Source organism: Talpa occidentalis, unplaced genomic scaffold (assembly GCF_014898055.3).
Source record: "Talpa occidentalis isolate TD23 unplaced genomic scaffold, MPIMG_talOcc4v2.1 talOcc4.604, whole genome shotgun sequence".
NCBI lineage: Eukaryota > Metazoa > Chordata > Mammalia > Eulipotyphla > Talpidae > Talpa > Talpa occidentalis.
The window spans coordinates 7,294-28,256 of NW_023604978.1; the positions used below are offsets into that span (position 1 = coordinate 7,294).

The window sequence follows — 20,963 nt, forward strand, 5'->3', positions numbered from 1 at the left end:
CCGCCAGGAGCGCTGGGAACCTGGAGACAGGGCCCTTTGCCCTGACTGGGGCCCTGTACCCGCCAAGGGCTCAGCCTCCGCGGAGGTCTGCTCATAGGTGTGGCCTCAACCAAACCAAACAAACAAGATGAAGCCTCAAAGGTCAGCCCCATTGTGGATTTTGTTTTCACACTACAGCGTTTTGTCTTGGAACTGGCAGGAGGCTTCACGCCGGCACTGCTTTGTCCATGAGGCTTCAACTGCAGAGAAGAAAGCCCAGTTCTGGACAAAAACTCTCCCTAGACACAAAGAAATCAGGCTTCACCCCAAGTCCTTGCTGAGGGTGGAGAAAATAATAGCGTGAGATCCAGAGCTTCTAGAACTCTCGGTCCTCACTTAGTACCTCTGGGCCCGGCCTGGGTCTTTTTCATTTTAATTAACCCAGTGAACCAGCCTCTACCTTTCAAAGGAATCTCAGGGCAACTTTCTGCCAAGTCCCCTCCGAGTCCCTGTGACACTCGAACACGGGCCAGGCTCTTGTGTAGGATGAGGAAGTCTGAGAAGAATAAAGATTATAGGGGAACAGCTACCTTTCTGTTCAAGCTCTTGTTTTGCGTCCCTGAAATCTCAGATTCAGCTATTACAATGAGGTCCTGTTGTAGAAAGAGCTGGCCCTTTATCACCACTTAAAATCTAATTAATCCATATTGAAGCACAAAGATTTCTGTTGTGTTTTAGGGTGAGGGGTCATAGAGCCCTCTTTGTTCATCCTTAGACTTATAATCATCAAGCATTGGGGATATAATTTTACCAAGCAAATTGGAAGGTAACAGATCAAATCCTTATCAGAAAGCCTAACTCATAGTTTTAACAGAGTCCTTCATCCTTTACATGAAACACTATATTTGAGAAGAACAAACACGCGTTTCAGAGTGCCCAAAGAGTTAACGAGCGCAGCTTATATTCCAGCGGCGTCGATGCAAGGCCGTCACACTCCCGTCAACCACGGAGACAGCAGCTTCTATAGGGGCGGAATACGCCTTCCCATTTTGTTGCAATGGCCTTGGGCTTTGGAGTGATTATGCAATTTGTTGGACTTTTATTATCGCTGCTGGGATGGGTTTTCTCTATTATCACAACTTATTTGCCACATTGGAAAAACCTCAACCTGGAGTTAAATGAAATGGAGACCTGGACCCTGGGCCTCTGGCAAACCTGTGTCGTCCAAGAGGAAGGTGGGAGGCAATGCAAGACCTTCGATTCTTTCCTGGCTCTGCCTGCTGAACTCAGGATCTCCAGGATTTTAATGTTTCTGTCCAACGGGCTGGGGTTTCTGGGCCTGCTGGTCTCTGGCTTTGGCCTGGACTGCCTGAGAGTTGGAGAGAGTCAGCAGGCTCTGAAGAAGCGGCTGCTGATCTTGGGGAGCATCCTGCTCTGGACAGCAGGCATCTCGGTCTTGGCTCCTGTTTCCTGGGTCGCCCACATGACGGTGCAGGCGTTCTGGGACGAGACCCTCCCAGAGATCATGCCTCGGTGGGAGTTTGGGGATGCCCTGTTTCTCGGCTGGTTCGCTGGTTTTTTCCTGCTCCTGGGAGGCTGTCTGTTGAACTGTGCAGCCTGCTCCTCCCGGCCCCCTCTAGTTTCGGGCCACTATGCAGCGGCGGAAATGCCAACTCAGTGTCCATAGCTGAGTGGAAATGTACATCTGAAAATGTAAGGCTTTCACAAGATTGGAGATGCATCCTGCTACAGCCACTGTGATAAAAGGGTCTTTGTTATGCAACTAAATCTGGGCTGCTCACACTCTCATTCAATAACCCGTTCTCTACCAGGTCCTCCCTCCCCCAGCCCCTCTCAAGGCTGGAGAAGTAAGAAAGAGGTAAATCTTAAATCTAAAATGATTATGCTAAGCGTTACACAGATATGAGCCAAAGCATGTCATCGCTGGGGTTACTAAAATCAAAATGTGCTGCTGGTCATGCAATACCCCAAGGCTTCAGCTTTCATGTCAATTTTATGTTAGAAAAGGTTTTTGGTGTTCTTGTTGGTAGCTGAAAGTGATAGTAACTAGTTTCCTAAAGAAAAAAAAAGCTGAAATCTTATAAGCTGCCCGCATTAGCAAGCCACATGTTAAGTCAACCCAGTGTTATTTCCACAGCTGAGGCTGCTCTTTGAACAGAAGGGGCTGAGCTCAGACACCTGTGCGACAAGGTGAGAGGCTGGGGATTCTCGGCACAGCTCGATGCTCTCAGGCTCAAAATAAGGGCCAGCCTCCTCTCTCCTCCAAAAGCTGCATATCTAAGAGAGAAACATTCCAAAAATATTTCGCTTGATAGCAGATAGGGACAGCTCATTTGCCCGAAGAAGACTTTCCTTTGTTCAATTAAAAATGACAAGCTGGGGATAGAGGCTTTCGGGCCGACCCAGCTGAGTCTAAGTAAGCTACAGTGTCCTGTTGCTTAACTTCTCTGCAGCGCGGAAAGCGTGTTTCGGCAAAGGAAAGACACACGTGTTGATGCGCACGTGCATGAATTTGGCAGAAAGACACGTAGGTAAGCGGGCCGTGGCGTCCTCAGGTTCTGTGGCCTGTGCTAAGGGCTTTGGAAAAGATGGCCTGATTTCAGTCTCCAGAGATTTGATAACAGTAATTTATTTGGTTAAGTAACAGTTTTCTGGCAACTATTTTGAAAAGTGGCAACATCTTGACATGATATACAGACTAGAATGTGAGGATAAAATGAGCAGATAAAAGCCGGCAGAGGCCCTTAGCAAGCTCGAAAGCAGCGGGAGTTGAAGCAAAGCTGTCAAGGAAACGCTGTGCATTTAGACTTTACTTCTCGGACGGTAGGAAGGTGGGGGCATGAAAGCCATCCAGACCTTCACGAGGAAAGGAGGCGTGTTACCCCTTCAGGTTGTTTCCATAACATGCTGTGCGTTACAAAAGCCAGCCCATAGGACATGAACCTGATCCTGGCCACACCTCGGCATAACTGGTTTGCAGAATTATTTCCCTATCCCTTTCTGAAACCTATTCAACATGGAATCAAACAATGTCAACTCTGGCAGCAATCCTCCTATATACACAATGAAAAAGTGCTGAAGTGATAACACAAGGGCTGCACTTTTTTTCACGACACCCCAGAGCCGGTGTGAGACTGCCCAACGCGCTCAGAGCTCGCCGATGGCGCTCACCTTTAGAGCTGCGGCACAGTGGGCTGGGATTTCATTGTCTTTGCTGGGATGGGTTTTATCCTGCCTCACCAACTACCTGCCCCAGTGGAAAGACCTCAACCTGGATTTAAATGAAATGGAGACCTGGACCCTGGGCCTCTGGCAAACCTGTGTCGTCCAAGAGGAAGGTGGGATACAGTGCAAGACCTTCGATTCTTTCCTGGCTCTGCCTGCTGAACTCAGGATCTCCAGGATTTTAATGTTTCTGTCCAACGGGCTGGGATTTCTGGGCCTGCTGGTCTCTGGCTTTGGCCTGGACTGCCTGAGAGTTGGAGAGAGTCAGCAGGCTCTGAAGAAGCAGCTGCTGATCTTGGGGGGCATCCTGCTCTGGACAGCAGGCATCTCGGTCTTGGCTCCTGTTTCCTGGGTCGCCCACATGACGGTGCAGGCGTTTTGGGACGAGACGGTCCCGGAGATCGTGCCTCGGTGGGAGTTTGGGGATGCCCTGTTTCTCGGCTGGTTCGCTGGTTTTTTCCTGCTCCTGGGAGGCTGTCTGCTGAACTGTGCAGCCTGCTCCTCCCGGCCCCCTCTAGTTTCGGGCCACTATGCAGCGGCGGAAATGCAGTATCACTGCCAACACCTGGAGATGAAAACCACCCACCTGAGGATCTGAGCCAGGAGGGATCAGCGGTGTCGTCTTCCGGAGACGCTTCCTCTGCTCTGGATTTGGGAGGGCTCTGACTACACAGCCCTACAGTCACTCTGCTGCTGATTTTCAAAATGCCTTTTTTCCTCCTGGGGCTATTAGCTTCTTAAACAAGAATTTCTAAGATGGTAAACCACTTCTATTTTCTACTCTGAGCAATACCAATCAAGACTTAATAGTAATCATACTCATTACAGTGGATGAGTTTTCTCAACTTTCAAATAGATTCCAAGGTCTGCGCAGAACTGGGAAATAAGACATATTAGGACTTAGGGGTCATTGAAGGTGTTATTTATAGAGGTGAATCATCTTGGCAATTGGAAGTGTTCCTGTTAATCGCTATTTCTTCCGAGTGTGTAAGATCACCTATTATATGAAAACTTAACGTCTCCTTGCACATTTATTTAAAATGTATATCCGATCATACTAAAAACAAAGATCGCTGGCTCTGTGAAAGCGTGAGAGGTAAGACACGCCTGACGCATCATGTCCTTTGATGGGAGACCTCAGTCAAAGGAGCTTCTCGGCCACCTTCACCCGTAGCATCTCCCCTCTGCCAGAAGCGGGGGTGGGGGGGTGGGGGGGTGGGGTGAGCTGGAGTTTGGGACGGGTCACATGACATCGACCACACAAATGTGCTTCGGGCTCTTGTGTTCCAGGCACCATGCTGGACGGCCGACAGTCCTGCCCACCCCGGCCGCCTACCCCAAGGCACTGCAGGTGGGGCTGGAGAAGATCCTGGCACCGAGGCCCCGGGTCTGGGAGCACACAGCCTGGACAGGTGGCCAGGACTCTGGGGCCCTTTGGTGCCCTCGCCCAGTGAAAATCCTCTGCCTTTTTTTAAAAAATCAGCAATACATATTGTCCACCAAGAACTATCCTCGGGCCTGGGGAGTTCTTCATGGAATATTTCATATTTGCTATGGACATAGTTCAAGTGAACTTTTGTGTCTGCGCCAATCAAGGAAATTAACTGAACAATAAAGGTCACTGAAATAGAGTATCAGGCAGTATCTTTGTTTAACAAAGTATCTTTGTTAAAAAAAAAAAAAAATTCCCACCCGTAAACACACAAAAACTGCAGAAACCAAAGTTAAACTATGTGATGTATTTGCATATTTTTACAAACATGACAAATGACAACAGAAACATATTCAGAATTTAACCTGATTAAATATTTAGTTCAGTCCTGAGCTTTTGATATTTAATACAATATAACGTAGTAACAAAAAAGATTTTAAAATTGATTTGACTTGCAGGCTACAGAGATTCAGCTAAACTTTGTTCATTTGGCTAGCAATATCCTTTTTGTACCTATTACAGATTCTCATATACAAAATTGTAATAACATATTGATAATTCAGACTGGAGAACTAAATATTACATTCTTTTTACCCTGTGCAGAATAAACTCTACCTTTTAAAAAATAGTATTTATAATATTAAAATTCTTATTTGTCCATATGGTTTTGTGATGAAGTTATTAAAATGTCTTGTCATTGTGAATCATTGGGGTTAGTACAAATACGAGAGAACTGTTAAAAGCTGCCTGTAAATACATAACACTATCGCTGATTTTTTAAAGTGTGGAAAAGGATTATATTGAGTTTGTCTCTCATGTTAGAAATGAGAAAATTTTGTGTAAGAAAACCAAAAGCATCTTGGTCACACTACTAACACTATCAGTCGGAGACAGATTTTGCTCTTTTATACTTATCTGAAACTTCTTGTGTTACAAAAAGCTAACAGCTCATCTGATGAAGTTTTATAAAGCTGTAAATATTCCGATATTGCCTCTTCTATGTCAAACATTTAAAAATGGCCAGAACCGAACTATATATTAAACAGAACATAAATAAGACCGTAAATAAATAAATGAAGAAAATAAAATCGTACGGTACAACTACACATAATTCTATAAACATTTTCATGGTCAAACTAAGAAGCTGGAAACAGCTGACCTTCATGTAACTCTACATTAAATAAACTCCTTTCACATTTGACCTTGACGAGGACGAACGATACTCTTTCTAGTTCTCCTTAGTCATCCAATAGACAGCCACGCAGGTCTGCGCCTGGCCGACTCAGGCTGATTTTGTTCAAAGTAGTGTCATGTCCAGTTATAGCTTCAAAGACATTTGTATATAAGTGACGGGACACAGAGGAAAAACACAATTAAAGTTCTAGGCTCAGAAATGGCTTCATCTGAATTTTGATTCTGATCAAGTGAACCTTCCAAAATAGGTATAATTACTTTCAAGAAAGTGTAAGTTTTGCCACTGAGGATTCTAGCTTAGGAATAGAACTTGTGCCGCCCCCAGCCCTACCCGCCCCACCCCCAGCCCCGTCCCAAGGGCCCTGTTCTTTTAAGATGATTTGTATTTCCAAAGTTTTGATTTAAAATTACCTGTTTCAGTATAGCCGACCAAGTTCTAAGGAGCATTTAAATTCCATTGGCACCACTGACCTTAGAAGCCTGACGCTGGCAGAGACATCGGCAGCTTTGTTTCCTTCCAGAAGTGCCTGGGTTGAGTCAGCTCAAATTCTACACTGGAGGTCACTTGAAGTCTCTAAACCTGTTTCTCTAGACTTTTTTTGGAAAACAAATGACTTTGCTTATACTTCAAGTCAATCATCTCCCCAGGCACACACTTCTCTTTGCCTCCCAACTCCTTCCCATAAATTAGAGCTGGGCTCCCCTAAAATAACTGCAAAGGAATTTCTAGCAAATATTAGAAATCTTTTCAGTGAATGTGTTCTCTCTTTAATTTTTGGCAACCTGGGTTCCATCAGGAAACCTGCTGCTTTGTTCCTGGCTGCCCCAGAGGGTGCTGCTCCGGGGCCTCCCCACGGCCGGACGGCCGGTGCCCAGAGTCTGGGCCAGGCTGTCCACGCACACCCCTGCACCTGGGACCAAACACGCCGGGTGCGAGCCCCAAGCCTGCACGTGAACACTCCAGCCACTTCGGGCAGAGTGGAAGCAGCAGGTGCCACCGATGCGCCTCCTCCGGGGTGTCTCGAGGTGACTGTCTTCTCCCCCTCCGCTCCCCTCACTGTCCTGCACCACAAGCTCCCCAGCGTGGCCTGGAGGACTGCTCAATCGCATTCTTGCACGGGGCATTCTGTTTTGGTTTTCTTTAGCCCGGCGGGAAAGCACAAAAAGGACACTGTTTCAGAGCCGCGGCTGCGGTGGAGGTGCGGGCCTGGCCTCCCCACCCTCAGGCCGAGCCCACCCGCAGGCCGCGGGCTGCTGGCGTCTCTTGGGCTGGTGCCCTCTGCAGTCCCCTCCCGAGCACACCGGGGAAGAGCAGAGGCATCCGGCCGAGCCCAGGGCTCTCGGCCGCCAGTCCAGCAGGGCGCCCGCCGGGCTCGGCCTCTGCTCCGTGTCACCAGCTACAGCCACTGGCGAGACCCGCACGCCGCTCGCTGCCGTGTCCCAGAGCACCCCGGCCTGCTTAGCGGATGCTTTTTTTTCCCTTTTTTAAACACTTATGATTTACATTCAAGGTTCTTTGCGAAGGAACGTGTTGAAAATCTGACGTGAAATAAAAGCTCTTTAGGAGTCCAGGTGGTGACAGAAGGCCCCCCGCCTCGGCGCCCCCGGGACGGCGCGGGCAGCGTCACACGTCGTCCGCCGGCAGGGATGGGATGCTGATCTTGGCTCTGGTGAAGTAGGCCATCTTCTCCCTGGGCGGGGCGAGACGCGAACACGGTGGTGAGAACCCCGGGACCCTGCACAGCATCCCCAGGAGCCCCTCGGCCTCCTCCGGGCTGGACACAGACAGGGCTCCTCAGGTAAAATCACGTAAAATCCAGGCCTCCGGGGCCTGTCACAGCAGCTGCGGGGAGGAGGCCTCGGCAGCGGCTGCCACGTCCCTGGACGCCAGGGGGGCAGCCCTCCCGGGGGTCCCGGGGGGAGATGCTCGTCCCCACTGGGGTCTGCTCCAGGCTGAGCGCGTCTGAGCCAGCAAGGCGAGAACCAAGAGGGAGGACACCCGGCAACCGCCTCAGGGGCCTCCTGGAAAACGATTTCAAGTCCAGGATGGCTGGCAACGGCCAGGGCGGCTTGGTGGGCGACCCCAGGGCTTAACCAAAGGGAAGGACCTGGCGAGTCTGACTGTCTCAAAGCTGCAGCACTGGGTAGAAAGGAGGTGACGGGGGAGGCCGGGAGAGAAGAGTGCAGGGTGGCGTGTGCACACACGTGCACACACACGTGCACACACACCTGAAGCCGGGCCCGCTGTTGAGACCCGGATGGTCTGGGTGGAGGAGGGTAAGGCAGGCGAGAAGTCAGAGTGGAGAGAGAAACGCTCTGAAGACCAAGCGGAGGCCAGAGAAGAAAAGGAAGAGGCGAGCGTGGGGCCGGGGTGAGTCCAATCCCACGAGACTCCACGAGGGCAGCGAGCGCACCCGCCACTGGGCCTTCTGGAGGAAGCAAAGACCCGAGGGGGCCCCGGCACGACCCCAACAGGTTTCTCTGACCTCGTGGGGTTTTTAAATACTTGACTTAGTTGCCGGTGTGTGCATTTGAGATACTTGACGTGCACATCGCTGAAACCCAACTTTCCAGGACGAGTGAGAAGACCAGGGAACATGGGCTCTTGATTCCCCGGGGGCAGCGGCTGGGCTCAGGCCCTGCTGCCCCCGTTCCCGGCTAGGCCGGCCTTGCTGCAGTCCATCTTACCCTTTCTTCCAACCCGCCCGACGCTGGCGAGGGATGCGGGGCACGTTTATGACGCTGTATTTGGGGTTTTAGCAACAGCTGGACGGGGGGCCTCTCCAGGTGACCACTTGCTCACCACCCTGATGCTCTAAAGGACTGAGGTGCAGCCTTCTCGAAAGTAACAGGAGGGATCGTGAGCGGAATAGTGCAGGGAAAACTCTTCACTGTCAACTGTCATATTCCAACAAGAGGGCAGAGCCCCCGGACCCCAGCTTCAGTCCCTCCATTTCTCAACTCATTAGGTGGAGGAGGGGCTCCCCCTTCTGGGCCTCACCTCTGCAGCCCCCCACGCCAGTCCTTCCAGCTCTGCTCTGGAGGAGCCCCTGCGTGAGGGCTGCCTGCTGGCCAGGGCTCACCTGAAGGACTGCACCTGCTGGGGGACCTTCCGGCTCTGCTCCCGAAGCCGACACACATCCTTGGAGACTTGCCTCATCAGCTTCTCGGCGTTCAAGCCTTGCTTCTGCTCCTCCCTTGACTGCTCAGCCTGGACAGGGCGTGAAAACACACACGATCCATAAAACGTGACCCAGGACATCCTGGAGGTGCGCTGCAAGGCTCGAAAGACGGCCCGAGAGCCAGGGCAGCAGCCCGGGTGGCCGACAGGGAGCCGTGTCCGCCATCGGGGGTGACTCCCACACGCCAGCTCACCTTGACGGGGCGAGTTTATCATATTTTCAAAATCTTATCACACTGCCAATATGTGGTTATTTTATTACGCTTGGGAAACCTAAGCGCCCTCCAAAAAGAAATTAAAAACGATTTATCGTTGTGTCCAAGAAATAACTACTGTTGACACTGGCAGGTATACTTCCAACCTCTTGTTCATCATATTTTGTCATCTGGCCATTTCATTTTTTAAAAATTCATTTCTTTTTCATTCTAGTACTTATTTGTTGAGGCAACACTGGTTTACAATCTTGTGTATGATTTAGAGGTGCAGGATCACACCCTGCAGGTGGTGTCACCACCCCACTCCCACCACCAAGGCGCCCACAGGCCTCCACCACTGTGCTCCCTCCTCCTGGGTTCCCACCCATGTCCTCCAGCAGTCTCTATTCTACAAACTGATTTCTAGGGTTTGTTTCGTCTGTTTCGTTTCTTTCTATTCCACCTATGACGGAAAGCACCTGATCTGTGTCTTTATCCTTCTCGCTTATTTCTCTGAGCATCACCCTGCCTCCATGTTGGAACAAACGGCGTAAGTTCATCTGTTACAGCAGAGTTGTTTTCCACTGTGTAAATACACCACATTTTCTTTATCGACTCATCTGTCCCTGGGCACTTTGGTTGTTTCCATAACTTGGCCGCTCTATCTAGTGCCTGCCTCCCTGCCCTGCCCGCCTCCCTTGCACACCAGCCTCCCTGCCTGTGTGCCTGTGTGCCTGGTTCCCTGGGAGAGCACTAAAGCCTGAGCAATCCACCGAGGGCTCCGGGACTCTCCTTTATCTGTCTGCCCGAATGGATAGTGAACCTGTCCTGTGCCCACTGGCCCTACAGTGGAACAAGCAAAACTTGGAGTAAGAGAGAAACGCGTCTGCTCAACAAGATCAGCAGCGGGCAGAGGCAGCCTGCACCACGGCTGGGTGGAACCACTACTTTCAGGCACAGAAATACAGATGCAAAAAGGGGCCTCACACCCCCTTGGGTGCCCACCCGCTGGCTGAGGGTGCTTCAGGACAGCGAGGATGTGCACAAAGAGGCTCTGCTGTTTTTTAGGGAACTCTCTGGTCAAGGCCTCCCACAAGTTTCTGCAGCTGAAAACAGACACCGGTTCACGATCGGCTCATTGAAAGACGAGAACCATCAACAAAATGAACAGGTGGGCCTCAGGCATCAGGCCTCGGCTCTTCTATCTGCCCTGAAGAACCTGCTGTGGGATCTGGACCCCTTCCAGTTTCCATCTGTTTGTACTAAGAGAAACTCTACGGATTCCTTTAATGTAGAAGGGAAACAAGAGTCACCCTAAAATCCTGCAGACTTTTAATCATTCATCAGCACCTGCAGAAATCTCAGAACTCTATAATAGAAGATGATTAAAAGAAACACTTGCTGGAGCACTGGCGTTTCGACGCTTCCAGCTGGGAAGGAGGCCGAAGCCTGTCTCCTTCCCTCAGTGTGGGCCCCTCGCACTCCCTGGATCTGGCTCCACATCCAAGATCACTGATTTTGTGGAAACACCTGTGGGACAGGGCGGTGCCCCCACTCTGGCTGACGTTGCATGCAACCGCGGCCACGTTCCCAGGCCTGCTGTGAGACCTCCGTGGCTCCCCAGTCCTCAGACATTTGTGGCTCTCAGTAAGTCTGCCGTGGTCTAGCTCAGCTCCAGCTGTTTCTGTAGGACACACATCAGGTGCCAGAGATACAGAACCCAGGCATGGAAAGAGCCAGCTCATGTGTTTAACCCTGAGTTTTCAATTTGTATTTTTAAGATTTAACTCCTTATTCCACATGGAGTAGGCTTGGGTCTATAGCCAGGGACCCAGAGTCCTCTTCTCTGCGGGCGCTCCTTTCCCAGCCTCACTAATTCTGCACTCCCTCCTTTTGACCCTGCTGACAAATGGCCTCCGCCCACCACACAACACGGCCCGTGGGTACGGCTGGTTTGGGCTCCCTACTTCATTGATGGGTCTCAACTCCTCCCCCAAGCCACACTGCCCATACATGTTGGCAGCTTAATAGATCCCGATTCCCTGTAGGGCAAGCCCCCTCCTGGCTTTCTCCCTCAGAGAAGTCTTGGCTGTTCTCTGTTCTCCATCAGCGGCATCAATTTCCACGAAGAACCACATGGGCATTGTTGGGAGGGACACTGAATTGTCAGCGCATTTTAGGGAGAATGGACAGGCTCCACAGTATTAATTCTTCCTCCGTCTCAGGTCGCCACTGCTTTTGTGAAGTTTTACTAGAACCACAATCCTCTGTTTGCATCTTGTCTTGGTGCTTTTGTGCTAAGTGGCAGACCTGAGTGCTGGTGACTGGGGCTCCATGGCCTGCAGACCTTATCCTGTCTGGCCCCTCATAGCTAAAGGTGGTATGTTCTCCCACGAATTTAGGGGTTTTTCTATTTCTCCCCATGAGGTTTTCCCTATACTATATGCATTTTTTAAAAATTTATTCCTTGATACTTGATGATCACTCCTACTGTTGTAAACCAGATCTTAATTAAATTCTCTGATTGCTTTTGACAGAGCAACACAACAGACTTTTCTAGATCATTCTTCTGTTTACCATCTTGCCATACTCTCATGTTATTTGTAATAATGCACAGGTAGGTGACCAGGTCACCTGCAAATAATGACAGTTTTATTTCCTCCTTTCCAACATCTGCTTCTGCTTTTCTCACGTCCCAGTTACAACTCCTGAGACGACCCTGAGCAGAGGGAACTGTCTGCTTGAATCTGATTCAAAAGGGAGCAATTCCCACGTTCTTCTGGTTAGGGCCACATTCACTGCCTGTTACTCATTACAAGTTAAGGAAGCCCCATCTCTTCCTCACTTCCTGGGAGTTTTAGACAAGAATAAGGATTGACTTTTATCAACATTTTCCCTGCATTTTTTGAGTTGAGCAAGTATTTATTTTCCCTTAAATGTGTTAAATAGATTAATTATATGGTCAAGTATATCATCTTTTTACTACACTGTTGAATTCTGTTTACTAAGATTTTAGTTATGGTTTTTGCATCTATGTTCATAAATGAAACTGGCCTGTGATTTTCCTTTTTGATAATATCTTCGTCCAGTTTTATGATTAGGGATGTTGGTCATACATAATGGGTTGTAGAATAGTCTCTCTGTTTCTAGTACTTGGAAGAGTTTGTATAAAACACTGATAATTTGTCCACTCAAAATCTGGTGGACGTGTCTGTAAGACAACTAACCTTGCTTTCTTTGTGTATAGACTTTTATCACTGCTTTCATTTCTTCAAGAGGCGGAGGGCTTTTAATCCTTTTCCCCTTCTTTCATCAGTCTTAGTATTTTTATTTTTCCTAGATTTTGTCCAAATCGTGGGTTTTTGATAATACCTATCATTTGAATTTCAAATTTATCTGTAGTTCTGTCTCTCTTTACTTTTATACTTTTCTTCATTTGGGTCTTCTTTGTTGATCTTGGCCGTTTTATTTTTTTATAGGTTTTTCTGAAGAACCAAGTTTCTGTATTACTGAGCTTCTCTCCACAGTGGAGAAGAGACAGCAGCCAAGACAAACTATAGTCAAGCAATTTGCAGATGGCTCTTAGCAACATGCTGGTAAGCAAAAAAAAAAAGTCCCAAAGTTTTTATAAATTATTGATTCCAGAATCTCATATCATGACAAACTAGAAGCCAACAAACAGCAAAAAACCCCAAACATTCAAAGTTCTACTAAAACCAACCACTGTAAGTCACCAGTCCAGCTCTGAGAGTCCTGGATCAGGGTCAAAAGGTTCGGGAGCTTCTCCATGATGAGAAAGTCAACTAAGGGCTTGAAATTCCTGTCGCGGTTGAACTGAAAGACTCAAGCGAGTGGCAACGGGGGCAGTGACCACGAAGGTCGTGGCACAAAAGCAGGTCACGTAGGCTTCCGGCAGCCTCTAAAGCCAGCTGAGCCCGGCTGCTCCCGGTGGCTCCTGCTGTGACCCTGCCTGTCTGGAGCTTCTGCTCCTTTACTATTAGGGTCTCCCGCCTGCTGGGCCTCTTCACCCCCACTACCTGCTCTCAAGACCAGCTGAAGCACCACCTCATCCATGAAACCACTTCTGGTCTCGCCAGGAGGTGGCTCTGGAGCCTTGCCTCCTTCACCAAACCACAAGCTCGCGCCCTGTCTGTGGGAATTCCCTCTGCGTGGCCACAGTGTCCAGCAGAAAGCCCGAAATTCAACTCCCCACGGAACAGGTACTTGCTAGTCCTACTGTGCGCACAGGCTGTCACCCAGAAGTGTTAACACGTTTTCTTATACTTTCTGAGAAAGTTAATGGCGTCAGCCTGATCCCCAGAATTCACCTGTCATACTCCTGAGCTCCGCTGGGACTAGTCGTGTGAGAAGAAGCAATGACTGTTTCCCCACAGTCCAGTATCAAACGCGACATGATGAAAAAATAACTTTGGGCCAAAAAGAGAAGCGTTCATTATGGCCAAGATTTCCTGTTGTTTAAGGAGGAGTCTAACCTATTGCAGATTTCCATCCAAACGAGTTGAAAGAAAATAATGTTGTGGCATTTGTAATACATCACTTATGTGGAAAACGCGATTTGGTTATTACAAGTGGGAGTGAACACACATGCCTACAGCAAAATACAAATTCCAATCTTGAGAGAATAAATCAGTTTCATAAATATGCAGGTTCTTGAAAATCTGGTCACATTTAGGTAGCAGAACTATAGAAAGAGACCCTTGAAAACTAACTTTTCCGTCAGCGATTTTGCCCTGTTTTGTGTGGCTGCTTGCCTGACGAAAGGCAAGGGACAGGCCAGAATGTGACATGCAATCGCTCTTGAAGGTAAGAAAGAATGAAAATTTAGGCACTTTAAAGTCAGCGATGCATTTACAACTAATGTGGTTATTGAAACTGAGGAGCTACTTGTGTAAAACTCAAGAAAAGTCAGCAGTTACGTGAACAGGTGCGGTGTATTTGCTGGCCTGGCTCCTCTTGAGACAGAAACATGGCGAGGCCCCTTGGCCAATGCTGTGGCCAGAGGAGCCCGTGCCAGCCTGTGGGGGGGGTCTCGTGGCACCTTGGTGGGGCCAGGCTCATGGCACTGTCGTGGGTTCCAAACAGGCCGATAACAATTAAAAGAAAAGTGTTCAATGTTCGAGAAAGAGGATTTGAAGACCGGGGTGGGGAGAGGGCTAGGGGTAGCCCCAGCGAGCTCTGTACCTGCTTCTCGGCCTGTCTGAGGAGCTTCTGGAAACGCTCGTCCTCCAGCACGCCCGGGGCAGGTCGGTCTCTCCCTGAGCCTTCAGCTCCTCCAGCTTCTGCCTCAAGCCCCGCAGGGCCTGCAGCTCGTCGTTGAGGCGGCTCTGCCGCGTGAGGGAGGCCTGGAGGTCCAGTTCCAGGTCCAGCGACGTGCGCACTGGGCACTCCTGCGAGGCTCGTCTGAGCACCGGCTGGCACACCGCCTGCACGGAAGAGGAGGGCACGCTCAGGCCGCGCTGGAGGGCGCAGTCGGGGCCAGCACCCGTGGGTGGCACTGGGTGGCTCGCTCCAGGCAGGGGCCTCTCAAAGCGAGGGAAGACCCCTCAGCCCGGTCGTGGGGGAACGAGGAGCAGAGTACCCCACTACCCTGCAGCAGACAAGGGCCCGAGCAGGGACTAAGCCTTTGTCGTTGAACCCACAGAGACGTTTACAGTTATGACCTGAAGATGGCTCAGCTCTGCCTGCCCGCTGTCCCCTCGCGGTCTGCCCAGCGGGAGAAAGAAGCACGTCACAGGACTGCCAGGCCCCCGTGGCGGGACACACACCCGATGTCCACTCCCCTTGCTGCCGCTCCCGTGCCGGCAGAAGGCAGCTGGCCAACGGGGCTAAGACTTTGGCGTCTGATCCAGCCGCGTCTCCGCCAGCTCTGCCTCAGTTTCCACTATCTGGTCTCCTTGACCACGGCACCGCTGCTGGTCTTCACCCGCGCGTCAAGAGGTAATAATCGAGCACGTATGAACACAGTTCTGCCGGCGGACACCAGGAGGAGCGGGCGCCGTTCTGAGCGGAGGCCCGTGGCCAGGGAGCTGCGGGGAGGGGGCACGGCCTCGGGCGGGGGAGCGCCTCAGGAAAGCAGGCGGCAGAGGCTGCTGAGACTGCACACGCCTCGGGGACGAGGAGGGTGTGTCACCTGGACCACTGGCAGCGGGAATGGAAAATAAGATTACGGAAAGAGCAGGGCCCGGCCGATAGCAGAGGGCGGGGGCTCGGGCCTGAGAACCTCAGCCCTGCAGCCCAAAGATCTGGAGCCGCGGGGGGTTCAGGACAGACGGAGGGAGGGGGCCCGGCTCCCTTATCCCCAAGGCTCGGCGCTGGCCCGGACAGTCCTCGTGGTCCCCTCGTCCCCGCGCAGTGAGGGCTGTGAGCTTCTCCCACACCCTCCAGCACCCCCACGGGCTCCCGCCCCTCTCCTCCACCTCTGCCCTCGCCAGCAGACTCAGCCCACGGCAGAATCGCCACACGCACCCGTTGCTACTCCCTTCTCAGCCTCAGAAATCCTGCCGAGGGCCCCAGCACGCGGCCAGCTGGCAGGTGCCAGCACGCGGCCAGCTGGCAGGTGCCAGCAGGCGGCCAGCTGGCTGGGGCAGGGCGCGGAGGCGGCGGGGGGAGCAGGAAGCTGTAGGGCTCGAGGGGCTACAGACAGGCGGACCCTCAACTCATGTGCCAGATGCTCGGCTCCCTTCACCCCTCCTGTTCCTTGGAGGTGACCCTGAGTCAGGAGAACATCCCCTGCAGACAGCACAGGGGAACGCAGCTCTCCCCACAAAGCTGAGTCTGTGCGCAGAAACGGAGAACCCTCCTGCCTGATCTCCCCGCCTGAGATTAAGGACGTGCTTTATTCCTGACTGCGATCCCCACCTCCAGGCTCGTCAAGATAAGGGCTCCCGAGCACAGTGCAGACCCTTCCCCACTCCTCTACGCCAACCGCCAACCGTTGGCTTGGACTCCAGCGGGCACCGTCTCCCGCGGAGGACGCCGGGACTCCCCTCTCTCTGGCTCAAGAGGTTCTAGGAACTCCCTTAAGCACCCTGAGCTTCTTCCTGGCCCACACCCTTCCAAAGCCCTCCGGGAACGTTCTCCCATGCTCCAAGAGGAGGTGCTGTTTGAGAATGCAGGCGCCTAAAGAAGTTGAGAAAACTTCTCAAAATATTGGCAACTCGGTGCTTTTGAAGCCCACGGTGTGGCGACCTGAGTATTTTATTCCTCGGCGTTTCCTGGAAATGCTGAATGCTGAATTATGCCAGCAGACTTCCCTAAAAAAACGAGCATCTTTATCAATTCCAGGTGATTAAGAGGTTAAACCCGGGGACCCAGGGGTCAGGCCCGCGGCACCAGAGACAGGGGAGCGCTCGATCCCAGGTTCCCCCACCCCCAGTGTGCAAGCCGCTCCTCTGAGTTCTTTCCTCCCCTCATCTGTCTCCTCTCCCACCCCCACCCAGCTGCCATTTTCCGCTGAAAGCCACCCAGGGGTGCTGGATGTCTCAGGCCTCCTCCCTGAAGTCTCAGTGACTCCCCAATCAGAAGCCCCGATCACCCACCACGCCCTGCAATAGGCCCCCGTGCACTGCCTCAGACCCCAGAGCCTGCAGGCGGCACCTGGAGCTGGCACAGGCGCCTGGACACTCCCCGAGTGGTGAGTGTGCTGCTGAGGGGCGGGAGCGGGACCTGCTGACCTCAGGGGCAGCCCACCCCTTCCACCCAGTTGTCTCATCCAGAGACCAGGGCCCCCTGGGCGCCTGGCTCTGAGCCCCCCGTCTGTACTCCCTGTAACCTACAAAGTCTGTTTTTAGGCAACTCTGTGTGTTCCTGCTTTACCACAACCTCAGCCTCTGGAGAAGGTTCTGGGTTTCATATTCTCTCAATCGCTCTACAGCCAGACAGGGCAGAGACAACCTGGCAGAAACGGTCCCGGCTGCTCGTGAGGCCCCTCCGCGGACTAAACTCCATCTCCCGCCTTCACCATCTTAGGTCCCAGACCAGGGATGTCCAGTCCCAGCCCTACAGAGGGGTTCATCTGCGTTTCTGCCACTGCTGGGGTTGCTCAGAGCCCGGGCCAGAGGGGCGATGCCCACACCCCACTATTGGTGCTCTGCCTTTGGGCATCTGAGTTGCTGGGGGTGACCTGGCTGTTGCTGGGATGGGGTGTTGCTGGGACGGGGGTGTTGCCTGGACGGGGTGTTGCCGAAGAGATACGTACCCTTTTGACCCTCAAACTGCGCCGTTCAGTGGAGTTTCTCACAAACAGGGATTTCTTAGCCAGGGTGGAACTGTCACTGTCACTGCGATTTAACTGGCAATTAGAGATAAAAAATAAATCAGTAAAATGAGTGCCTATCACAGCCCCAGGGAAGCTCGGCAGCCACAAGGGCATCAGATAAAGCAGGTGGTGGTGACAATGGGAGTGATTTCCCTCCCAACCATGTTTTCCTCTGTTCTATACCTTCCTGAAACAACTTAATTATCTTAAATAATTTAAATCATCACCTTTTGGTGGTAGTTTATCAAGAAGCCAAGTGTGGAGATAACTATATATATTTTGAAATAAAATTACCCTTTGTGTTTTTAGCTAATATTATATATATATATATATATATATATATATATATATAAAAAGGTTTATTTATACAAGCACTGGGGTACAAGCCAGAGGCACAAGAGGGTGAGAGAATTCACCAGAGACAGAGTAGGGAGCAGAACAGGCAGAAGGACCCAAGTACACTGCTGACTGAGGGGAGCAGCAGGCGAGACAGGAGAGGTCTGCCGTGCCACGGGGGAATCTCCCTGGCCTGCCGGGAATCAAACCGGTGCTGCAGAGGCTGCAGACAGCTTCATAGCACTGCACTCAACCGGCTGTGCCACCGGGAAGGCCCATATATATATATTTTTTAAAGTCAGGTTTGCAACCCAAGAAATTTGACAGTAGAGTTAAGATGCTGGCGAGGGAGGGAGAGGATGGAGGGGCGAGGACTCTGGAGGCGGATGGGCGCCTGGGTGTGGGTGCGGTGTGGTGACAGGCATCCGAAGAGGTGTGAGCGTAGACCTCTCAATCAACGTAGTGTAGTAAACGGATGCTACCTCGCTAAAAAAAATTTTTTTTTAAAGATGTGTATGGTTTAGGAACTCCTGGTGAGAGTAGGTCACCGTGTGTTGAATCTAGAACACGGTCAGTCCAGATTCAGGGTCTCGAGGCATTACTGAGAGATGCTTTTTGTTCTAAAATCCAACCATATGAATACGCCTGAAGGAATATACTGAGAACTTTAAAAGCACTTTCCAACCCGTTTTATACTATTAAACCTGTATTACTACAAGTCAAAAATATTTTTGGAGGTGGAATTTGGCAAAACGATTCAAAACTAATCCTAAGAACTGTGAGACTGATTCAGGGTCTCGAGGCATTACTGAGAAATGCTTTTTGTTACAAAATCCAATTGGAAAAATTTTGTTCCTGCAGAACCAACATGGTTTGGAGCATGTATTGGTGGAGAGCAGAAATACTGGAAACTTTTATAAATCTCAAATCACTAAGTTTCTAAACAGAGATCAAAGTCCAAATACACCTAGCAGCCAGGGCCTGAAATTTCACTAAAGAACCAGGTAAATGGCACAGATACTGAATTTGGGGAAAGAAAAAAACATACCCCCATAAGCCCAAACTAGAAGGACCCTGGGGGTGACACTGCCTGTGTATTTCATGGCGCTTCCAGTGGTCGCACCACATCTCCAGCAGCCCCCTCCACCGCGCCGCACCCTGCACCCCTGCCCTCACCCTGCAGATGTACTGGCTGCGGCCCCCCGGGGAGAAGGTCTGTGAGCGCACGATCACGCTGCTGCGCACGAAGGGGCGCTGGCGTGCGCTCACACCACTGCGATCCTTGGGGCGCACCGCCACGCTGGGGCTGCCCGCCTCCTCGGTGTTGGTCTCTTTGTCAACCTGCAAGACAGGCCGGTCACAGGTCAGTAGAAAACAGATGGGTCCATGTCCCTTCCACCCTCAGGGGCACGGGGGAGAGAGAGATGTCTGCTCTTAGGACACAGGCCCTGCCCCAGCGCCCTCCTCAGAGAAAAGCCCTGTGTGCCTCCCCACGGGAAGTCTTAGGAAGTCACCGATCCTCCGTGGGAGCAGCCGGGTTACCCAGAAGTGGAGCTGACACCGCCCACAGATCAGAAATAACCAAAAGGAAGTTTTAGATATTGAGGCATAAATGTGGGTCGATAAAGAATGGCATTTGGGAATGCTTAATCATTCAATATTCAATTTTCTGGCTACCTTTTTCCCAGACTAAATGGTAAAAGCCATTAAATACGAGAAAATGAAAATATACGACAAGTTACCAGATTTCAGAGACTATGCGATTATATGTACATGAACATGATAGCTGCTGTTATATACTGTGGACACCCCAGTCTGGACATTTGCTGGATGCTTGGAAAGGCAACAGAAAGAAAACTTTAAGTAAAACCAAGATTTGTCAGGACACCAGCTCTATGGGCACCCACGGGTGTCTCTTGCAGATCTCATACGAACTTCGTGATTTGAAAACTGCCTCATGCTGCTTTGTTCCTTTAAAAAGGAAGTCTTCAGTCAGGGTCTGAGATTACTTTTCTCAGGAATAAAGAATATAAATTGTCTAAATTCCACTACTGACATCCCAGTTTTCCAGCATCCTCAGAGCCTGGAAGTGGTCTTTGCCCTTGGGGGATGGGAGCCTCCGCATGTCAGTAACTTGGCCGACACCTGCACCAAACTGGGTCACCTGCCACCTTCCAGAAGACGTGTCAATCAGAACACCACGTCACTAAATGAACTGACATGTTCACTGTGTGTCTAAAATGGAGATAAACTTACACCGCTTATGACATGTAATGCAATGAAGTGCTCACCCTGGTGTTTATCCAGGAGATTCTGAAAATGCTTCACCAAATACTCAGGACATTTATCTTTTAATTTAAGTTGGGAACGAGTATCTTGGGCTCAGAAACCATAAAGCATTTACAACGCGTCTGACTGCCTGCGCTCAAGGACGCCCCCCGGCTCTGCGCCTGGCACAGACCCTACTATGGAATTACACCTGTTCCGGGAGCAGACGGGCAACGCACTGACCAGGGCAGGCGCTCCGGCCGGCGGCCGACTTCCGAGGTCTTGGGCTCCGTGGCCGTCTTTCCTGCTGGAGTCTTCATTCATCTCGGGGACACTCGGGCAGGAACTTGCCTCTTCTGCATGGCTGCTGCCCCCTGGCAGTTCAACAGCAGCCTCTTCTTCGGCCCCAAGTTCATCAGAGGCTTCTCGCAGCATCGTTAACCTGCCGGGAGCAAGACACAACACACCAGGCTGAGCAGCGAGCCCGGGACCCCGGGAGCCAGGGCTGTCAGCACCTTGCCTGGCCTGGGCGGAAACGCACGCAAGGGACTTGTGCTGCCGCTGGCCGGGCTGGAACGTTTAATTCAATAAAATGTTCGTGAAAAAGAAAATCATCACCATATCCTCTAGCAATCTGTGGCAAGATCACTGGAATCTGGTCCTAGAAAGTTAAATTCCTGAACTTTGACATGATTCCTAGATACTAAAATAGCAACGTTCTGAAATCCCACGTTAATGGTGACCCCTGGTGCCCTCTGACATGACGTGCCATCCATGATACACTGACCACATCAAATGGGGAGCTGGCTTTGACTCTGAGCATGAACAGAAACCCGCACATCATCGTCTGTGTTT

General features: G+C 51.0%; 3 protein-coding genes across 3 annotated transcripts; 2 read left to right on the forward strand and 1 right to left on the reverse strand.

Moving 5' to 3' along the window:
* Positions 1-1,036: 1,036 nt before the first annotated feature.
* On the forward strand, positions 1,037-1,666 carry LOC119230288 (putative claudin-24). The gene has a single exon (XM_037491338.1). The coding sequence runs from the start codon at positions 1,037-1,039 to the stop codon at positions 1,664-1,666; it is 630 nt and encodes a 209-aa protein (XP_037347235.1).
* A 1,494-nt stretch (positions 1,667-3,160) lies between these two features.
* Positions 3,161-3,823, forward strand: LOC119230287 (claudin-22-like). Its single transcript, XM_037491337.1, has one exon. The coding sequence runs from the start codon at positions 3,161-3,163 to the stop codon at positions 3,821-3,823; it is 663 nt and encodes a 220-aa protein (XP_037347234.1).
* A 2,374-nt stretch (positions 3,824-6,197) lies between these two features.
* Positions 6,198-20,550, reverse strand: LOC119230289 (protein WWC2-like; the record flags this gene model as incomplete). Its single annotated transcript, XM_037491339.1, is given in 7 exon segments — positions 6,198-7,542; positions 8,935-9,062; positions 14,429-14,487; positions 14,490-14,670; positions 17,445-17,537; positions 19,017-19,181; positions 20,352-20,550. Coding segments are annotated over 7 exon segments (892 nt in total), but the record flags the coding sequence as incomplete, so codon positions are not given.
* Positions 20,551-20,963: the final 413 nt, after the last annotated feature.